The following is a 9,069-nucleotide window of genomic DNA, read 5'->3' on the forward strand; positions in this document are numbered from 1 at the left end:
CAGGAAATTTTGACAATCAATGTCTGTGTAGGCAACATTTAATTAGTGAATTTAACATTTTTGTAATTAGTTCACCTGTGCCCCACCTCCAATCCAGCAAATTGATTTTGATGGGCAGAAATCTGTATGTGCAAAGGATCCCCAAATCTATTTAGAACAACATATTAATGGCCTGTGTGTGAACACTGTAGTAAGGAGTATAAATACCACATTTTGCTAAACTCTGTCCTTGAAATTTTTCCATGTCAACACGATGCATCATTAACAGAGTTTCACTCTCTCAAAAAGTAGATTCATTTATTTGTCTTCAGAACTTTTATGATTTCAACTTCTCCAACAAGTTGTTTTTCAGCATATTACCCCATGTCATTTATTTTGTTGCTGTCTCAATGGCTTATTTTGGACGTCTTTGTTGCCTTTTTGAAGAACTGTTTTGAGAAAAACAGATATTGCAGGTATATCAGATCCTTCTTCATTTGTATGAATGATTTTTCTCATTTTTTGCTATCACCAGTGAAATTTCATAGCTTGCTTCAAAGATATGATTCAGGGCTGTAGTTTGTGCAGTCAATTTGGTGTTTTCCTGTCTTTAAATAGGTACCATTCTGAAGCTATGGCTCTTTACTGGAAACAGTCACTATCTTAATATCCTAAAGAACATTCTCCAATATACTGCAGTAAAGAACCATAGTTTCTGTATTGTACCTATTAAGAGATATGTGAACATCAAATTGATCACACTATTACAGTGATGTTCAAATTCCTTTAATAGGAATTAGCAGGAATTTCAATTCCTAATATTAACTTGCCTATGAAAACTAGGATAGACTATTTTGTATACTACAGTATTTTCCAGTATTTAGATGGTATGACGAAAAAGTGGAATGGGTGAACTTCATCATCAAAGTGAAATAAGAAACATTTGAGAAACTTTATTTCATAAATTTAAATATTAAAATAAAACATATCTATAATTTTTTTTCCTCTCTACAAAAGACTTGCTCCCCATCTCTCCCAAATCCATACTGAACTAGAGTGGATACCATTATTCTCCTGTTTAGCAGTGGGGGTTAATTCATATTCTACAACTTTTTTGAAGTTCATTTTACTGAGATATAGATGAGATTCTGAACGGCCTGGATCTCCAATTAAAACCAAAGTGTTATTTGGTAAATTCTTCATCCACCTAGCTACATTTGCTGAAAGACTGATGTCATAAAGCATGTCACCAAGAAGCACAACATTTGTATACAATGTCTTTTCATGAAACAAGTTTCTATTATCTGTGTTTACTGTAACATTATTTAATGCAGAATTCATTCTGATTGCAGCAATTGCCACTGAAAATACAAAAATTGGAATGGATTAGTAAATGAAACGAAACAAAGTACAATAATATGAATATAAAAACTAATGTTGAAATTGTACAGCATAATTGGTATATATTAAGTATATGTGTCAGTAATATAATCCCTATAGCTGAGGAGCAGAGAAAGCTCTGGCTAGCTGAGTTTCTAAAGAGGAAAACAACCAATTGAGGAATCAACAGTCTGTGATTCATCAATAATAATGTATGGAGCTCATAGGAAGGACACCACTCAATTGTCAATGTATCAGCCTATATGAACTGTAAACAGAAGTTTTATATGGTCTCTTGACCTGCAAGAAATAGCATCCTGTTAAAAGAAAAAATATACTGGAAGATATCATCCTACATACTGCTAAAACAACATGATCATAGCTGGAATACCTCTGATCTCACAACCAGAGATGAGAAATAGGAGCCAACAAGAGGGTCACAGCATGACTGCTCAAACTGCAAAAAATAACAGCCAAATCTTCCTCAGATCATACCATTTTAAAATAAGAAAACATATTGAATAGTATGACTCTGAATAAAAGATAGGACAATCATGGTTAGAATGCCTCTGATCAATCAAATCATGGCTGAGATAGAAGTAAGAAAAAGCTGTAAACAGGCCCCATGAGGATGCACTGCTTGCCACTGCAAATAGCAGCATTATATATTGTTGAAGTGATTTATTAAGTTGCAATTTTTCATCTGAAATTCTGAAGAAGGCAAGCATAAACCATTTTAGTAAATCATTTCTTCACTCATTTTATAGAGATGAGAGATAAATCTGAATAAAAAAGTTTTATCAACTTTTGATATACTAGCACAGAAAGAAAGCATTCATGAAAGGAGAAAGTAAAACATTGGAAGTAACAAGAGTATTATTATGCAAAGATGAAATTATAAATCATTTTTGAACAGAGTACCATGATAAAAACTCAAGGCATGCACGCATGCATGCAATCCACTCACAATGCTTTGGGTTAGCCCAGAACTATAGCAGAAGGCATTTGACTAAGCTGCTGCACAATGGGACTGAATCTGAAATTACATGGTTCATAAATGAACTTCTTAACTGCACAGCCATGCTCAAGCCAATGTATTGAAATATAATTCTGCTTTAGGGGGACTATAGCATTGTGGATAGCAGAAGAGAAACTGAGTTCAAAATTAGTTGTGGAGGGAACCTGTGGAAGAGGTAGACTCAGGAAGACATGGGTCAAGGTGGTGAAGCCTGATCTTCGAATGTTGGACCTAACAGAGGTAATGACAAGTGAGCAAAACCTTTGGCAATATGCTGTGCTTGAGAAGACTCGTCAAGCTAAGTAAAATCATAGTAGTGGTTGTTACCAGTGTCATATGAAATCATAGTTGTGGCTGTTGCCAGTGCCATGTATATGGCACCTGTGCCGGTGGCACATAAAAAGCACGCACTACACTCTTGGAGTGGTTGGCATTAGGAAGGGTATCCAACTGTAGAAACCATGTTAAAGCAGATTGGAACTTGGTGTACCCCTCCAGCTTACCAGTTCCAGTCAAACCGTCTAACCCATAGCAGCATGGAAAGAAGAAATTAAATGATGATGATGATATATATATGGCACTTGTGCCCGTGACATGTGTAAGGATTTTCGTGCGAGATCGTTGCCAGTGCCCCTGGACTGGCTCTTGTGCAGGTGGCACATAAAATACACCATTTTGAGTGTGGCCGTTGCCAGTACCGCCTGACTGGCCTTCGTGCGGGTGACACGTAAAAGCACCCACTACACTCTCTGAGTGGTTGGCGTTAGGAAGGGCATCCAGCTGTAGAAACTCTGCCAAATCAGATTGGAGTCGGGTGTAGCCATCTGGTTTCACCAGTCCTCAGTCAAATCATCCAACCCATGCTAGCATGGAAAGCGGACGCTAAACGATGATGATGATGATGATGATGTATATGTATATATATATTGATAAAAGTAAGTGCCTGATTCAAAGAATACTATAATGTTAAGTATGGAACTAAATAGTTCAGAAACATCATGCTACTCATTTAAAGCCATTAACAATATTGACATGTAAGCTTTAGTTAAAGGAATATTACCTGGATCTATGTCATTTGCAACAACATGAGATGCTCCAAGCAGTTTGCTTACAATCGCTAATGCTCCACATCCACTGCCCAAATCAAGCACAGATTGATGTTTGATGATTCCACTGTTATCCAGCAAAAATCTAAATAATATGATAATACACAGTCAATATTTAATGAAAGAGCTGACAAAAATTATGTCTGCATGCATGCATACATACATACATAGCCCTAACTACAGTGAGCATGATATGATTAGCAGTGAGGGAAGATCTAGGGCTCACCAGGTTACAATGGTGCTAGATATAGATACAAATAATATTAATTAAAATTTTAAAATTTGTAGTGTTAGTGAAAATGTATGCTCATTGGGAATACAGTAATCCTTTGACTATTGTGGGTGTTACGTTCTAAAACCTCTCACAGAAATAATTAAAATCTAAAAAATATAAATACATAACAGCCACAGAAACCTGCGATATACTGAGGAGTTCACGATATAAATTTACATATATTAGCCAGAAAAATTTGCAATGTACTGAGTGCGCAATAGGTGAACCACGATGTACTGAGTGCACGATAGGTGAACTACGACAAAGCAAGTTTTTATTTGAAATTTTTTTTTGTAACTACAGATTTACAAAAAACAAAATTTAAATAAAATCCTTTTTCACTAAGTTCTAGTAGAGTGAAATTATAGGGCCCAGGGATGAAACAAATATATTAATAATGCATAATAGATATCATATAAGTAAATCAGTGAAGAAATTAGATAAGTTAAATTAATTAAATATATCTTTTTACCCAGTGCTTAACTCCATAACCATGAGAAGAGAAGGCATAGTGGTGTTCATTTAATAATGATAGTGTTGCAGCCGTGTAGGTATTTGATTAATTATAATCTAGGTGGGATCATCATCATCATCATCATCATCATCATCATCATTTAACATCCACTTTCTATACTGGCATGGGATAGATTGTATGACTAGAACTTATGAGCCGGAGAGCTGCACCAGATTCCAGTCTAATTTGGCATGGTTTCTACAGCTGGCTGCCCTTCCTAACACCAACCACTCCAAGAGTGTAATGGGTGCTTTTGCATGCCACCTGCATGGGTGCCATTTACATGACACCAGCAACAACCATGACTACGATTTATGGGTGGGTGCCATTTACATGACATCAGCAACAACCATGACTACGATTTATGGGTGGGTGCCATTTACATGGTATTGGCAGTGACCATGACTAGGGTTCATAGGTACCATTTGTATAGCACCAGCAACAACTATGACTCACAGATGCCATTTACATGGCATTGCCAATGACCATGATTCCTGGGTACCAATTTACATGGCACCATAGTCATGGCCATGACTAAGATGTGCAGGTGTCATTTACATGGCACTGGTATAAGCCATGAGGATTCACAGATGTCATTTACATGGTACCATCAACAACCATGACTATGATGCATGGGTGTCGTTTACATGGCACTGGGAGTGAATGACCATGACTATGATTTACAAGTGCCATTTACATGGCACTAGCATGGCCACAACTACAATTTCACTTGGCCTGACAAGTCTTCTCATGCACAACATATTGCCAGAGTTCTCAGTCACTTGTCATCACCTCTGAGAGGCCCAACGTTTGAAGATCATGCTTCACCCCTTGTCCCATGTCTTCCTAGGTCATCCTCTTCCGCAGGTTCCCTCCACAGTTAGAGATCAACACTTCTTTATGCAGCTGTCCTACACACACACACACACACACACACACACACACACACACACACACACACACACACACACACACACACACGCACACACACAGAGGGAAAGTAACTAGGCATTAGAAATTGCATAAAGAATTTTTAGTATCACTGAAGTCATGACAAAAACATTTTTTAAACAGACAACACTAATGAGGATTTCTTATTTTCTTATTGTCTCATTTCTTGTTTCCAGATGGCCAGTCACTTGACTGTTCAGGAGCAAGCTAAGATAGCAGTACACTATGAAGTGTGGAATTCCATTGTTTTCACAGATGGTGGCGTGTATGGAAAGGTAATCATACAACACTACGTCCAGAGACAATAAAACGTTGTCTGCAAAGTTGATGACCACAGGCTCTGTGAATGATGCAAGAAGAAGTGGCCATCCAACCACATCCCAGTCACAAGAAAACGTGGCAACAATGCAACAAATGTTTAATAGCAGCCTGCAAAAATCAATATGTCAAGCAGCTCATGAAAGTGGACTAACAAGGCACACAATACATACGGTGTTGCATAAAGAATTGAATTTTTGTCCATGGAAACTCCATTACATGCAGGAGCTAAAACTTAAAGACTGTAACTGCAGAAATCCAGAACTCCAGAACTCCAAGAAGTCCAGATCTCACTCCATGTAATTTTTATCTGTGAGGTTACACAAAAAAGGAAGTGTACAAGACAAAACCCCACACACTGGGGGACTTGAAGACATGGATTCAGGAGGTTCTCATTGATATCCCAGATGATGTCCTTCAGATGGTTGGACATTCCATCCCTGGCTGTTTGAAGAAACTGGCTGACGCCATCGGTTCTTATGTTGAAATATAAAGATTTACTTTCATTTTCCCATGTAATAGAAAACATGTATCATTTGTTTCAATAAATTTGTAAAAGGAATATGGATTTTATTACCAATTTATCAATGCCTACTTACTTTTCACCCACCCTGTATATATGTATATATGCATGTGTGTAGGAGGATGCTCTAAAAGCATAGTTGCTAGAATAAGAATCAGCTGGGCAAAGTTCAGAGAAGTATTACTTTTTCTGGTCAAAGAACCTCTCCTTCAGAGTGAAAGGCACATTGTATAATCCCTGTATAAGAACAACTATATATTGGGTCATCTCATAAATAACGTGGTTTTTTCAATTGCTTTAACTAAAAGTCGAAGGGATAAATTAATTGCATCAACTTGCTATAAAATCAAGTTGTAATTTTACCTTGTACTTATTCTTAGTGCACATTTTGAAAAGTGCAGTTCAATTTTAACAGTTATTTTCCCAAAGCTATAATAGAAGTGACAAAGGAGCATATCCAGTATATTTTATTTTATGAGTTCAATAAAGGCAACAATGAAAATGGAAAGTACAAGGAATATTAATGCAGCATATGGGGATCGGACGATAAGCATAAGCCAGTGTCAATGGTGGTTCCAGAAATTCCGAGCTGGAAACTGCAGCCTAGAAGACGAGCCTCATCCTCGAAGATCTGTAGAGCTTGATGAGGACATTCTGCAAACCCTGGTGGAACAAGATCTCATTGTAACCATTGAGGAGCTAGCAGAGAAGCTTGCATTTGGTTATTAAACCATTCATTGACACCTGCACTAGAAGAAAAATGACCATCTTTGGTTTCAAGATGAAAGGTGTTCTTCCATCAGGATCATGCTCACCCACAAACAGCAAGGATGACATTTCAAAGGCTGGAGCAATTTGAATGGGAAACGATGCCCCACCCACAATATTTGCTGGACATTGTCCCATCTGATTATTATTTATTCTGTTGTCTTCAAAATCATTTGGACAGAAAAAATATGAATTCTGTGGACAAGGTCAGAACAGTACTGGGGGAATATTTTTCCACACAGACAAGTGAATTTTGGAAGAGAGACCTTGCAAGTCTAAAAGATAGATAGAAGAGCATTGTAGAAAAATATATTTTAGATTAAAAAAGAACTTTGTTTATCTTAATTTTGAAAAATAAAAGAAGTATTAAAAAAAATGGCATTATTTATGGGATGACCTAATAAATGGTAGTGAAACAAGGGCTGTGACTACAAAGGACATACGAAGGCTTTAAAGAAATGCAGTCAGCATGCTCCAATGTGAGTGTGCATGTACAAATAAGGGCAAATGTTTTAAGAGAAAAATTGAGTATAAGAGGCATTAGATGTAGTGTGCAAGTGAGAAGATTGCGCTGGTTTGGTCATGTGATGCATATGGATGAGGACAGCTGCATAAAGAAGAACTGATCTCTAAATGTGGATGGAACGTGTGGAAGAGAGAGACTTAAGAAGGCATGAGATGAAACAGTGAAAAATGATCTTCAGATATTCAGCCTCACAAGGGAGATGACAAAACACAAAGATGATAGGCAATTTGTTGTGCTTGAGAAGACTTGTTCAGCTGAGTAAATTCGAGTGTATAGAGACATGTCATTTATGTCTATTCCCCTTGTACACAATCTGTCCCTGACAAACACCCCAACACATCCTGTCTTCCTAACATCCCAAATTGGCTTCACTATATTTCTCTCTCTCTTTGCATCCTTGTGAACCTACTTGCATTCAATAAGCCTCTATTGAACCTCTTCCCTACAACATATTCCTAACACTCCCTCCTTCTACTTCTGTCCATTCCATACATTCTTTCTCCTCCATCTCCCACTCTCATTTTGCAACATCACAAACTTACCCAATCCTTGACTCCACTTATATATACCTCCCTGTAACTTTACGCTCAACCACATGTCCACACGTGGCCAAATATTTGCTACGTTTTTGGTCCCCCTGAGTTTACTGATAGGACTTGCTTTCTATTTTTGTGTCTATGTATAAGCTTTTTGTCTCTCTATACTTATTATTTACATTTCTTATATATTTTTTAATATTTTTACTGATAGGACCTGCTGATAGGACTGTACTGATAGGATTTGCTTTCTATATTGTGTCTATGTATAAGCTTTTTACCCTTCTATACTTTTTACTTGGATTTTATATTTTTATATATTTAAAAAAATTTTTTATATTTTTTACATAATTATAGAGTTAATGCTTTTGTATTTTTTCCACACATATTTTTCTGTTTTCTCCCCTCCACCCTGTTTTTTCCATGTACGTCTATAGACACGTAATGGAACCTTATATGTGCGCGCTCGTGAGTGTCTGCGTGTGTGCGGGTGCGTTCATATATAGATATATATGCATGCATGCGATAATATGCGCAGTTTTAGACGCGCTTTAACCTTATAGCTTTCCCACACTGTTTCTTGTTTTTAGCCCTATATAAAATAAATTTTTTTGCGTGCGTGTGTATAGGTGCAGAGTTGTTGTGTGCGTGTGAGTATGGATGTGTATGCGTGTATATATATACATGTGTACATATATGTATAGTCTTTAGCGAATGTATGGGTGAGCATGAGTGTGTTTACATACATGTATAGTTTTTTGGCGAGTATGTGGGTGAGCATATGTGTGTTTAAAGCGAGGGTGGTTTTAGTATATAAGTATAGGCGGATGGACGGATTGGTGTGCTTACGCGAACCTACGGTTTTTTCAAATAAGCTATGTAGCATTCTTCTCTACTCGCAGTTGTCATTCAGTAATAATGTCTTACGGTTGAGTTGATTTTTATGTATTTCCCTGAAGAGAAGATTACTTTTTTCTCAACATCATTCATTCCTTTGGAATGAACCAATTGTAATTTTCGAAACATATGTCGGAAATAAAAGAAATCATTTAATACATGCGTATAACTCCATTTATTTAATCTTGTATTTATTCAAAATACCTCAGATTAACAGGTTGTTTCTACCTCATAAACAGGAGTTACACCAAAGTTATTTTGTGAGCTTTGCTACCCTGG

The 9,069-nt window shown here is 37.0% G+C and overlaps 2 protein-coding genes across 3 annotated transcripts in view; both read right to left on the reverse strand.

Annotated features, from left to right (window-relative positions):
- The window catches only part of LOC128249671 (carnosine synthase 1-like), a 35,151-nt gene that overhangs the window by 15,891 nt on the left and 10,191 nt on the right, over positions 1-9,069 (reverse strand). The gene's annotated exons all lie outside the window — the stretch shown is intronic.
- Positions 14-3,573, reverse strand: LOC106879381 (electron transfer flavoprotein beta subunit lysine methyltransferase; the record flags this gene model as incomplete). Its single annotated transcript, XM_014928909.2, has 2 exons — positions 14-1,340; positions 3,438-3,573. Coding segments are annotated over 2 exons (489 nt in total), but the record flags the coding sequence as incomplete, so codon positions are not given.

This window comes from Octopus bimaculoides, chromosome 17 (genome assembly GCF_001194135.2).
Source record: "Octopus bimaculoides isolate UCB-OBI-ISO-001 chromosome 17, ASM119413v2, whole genome shotgun sequence".
NCBI lineage: Eukaryota > Metazoa > Mollusca > Cephalopoda > Octopoda > Octopodidae > Octopus > Octopus bimaculoides.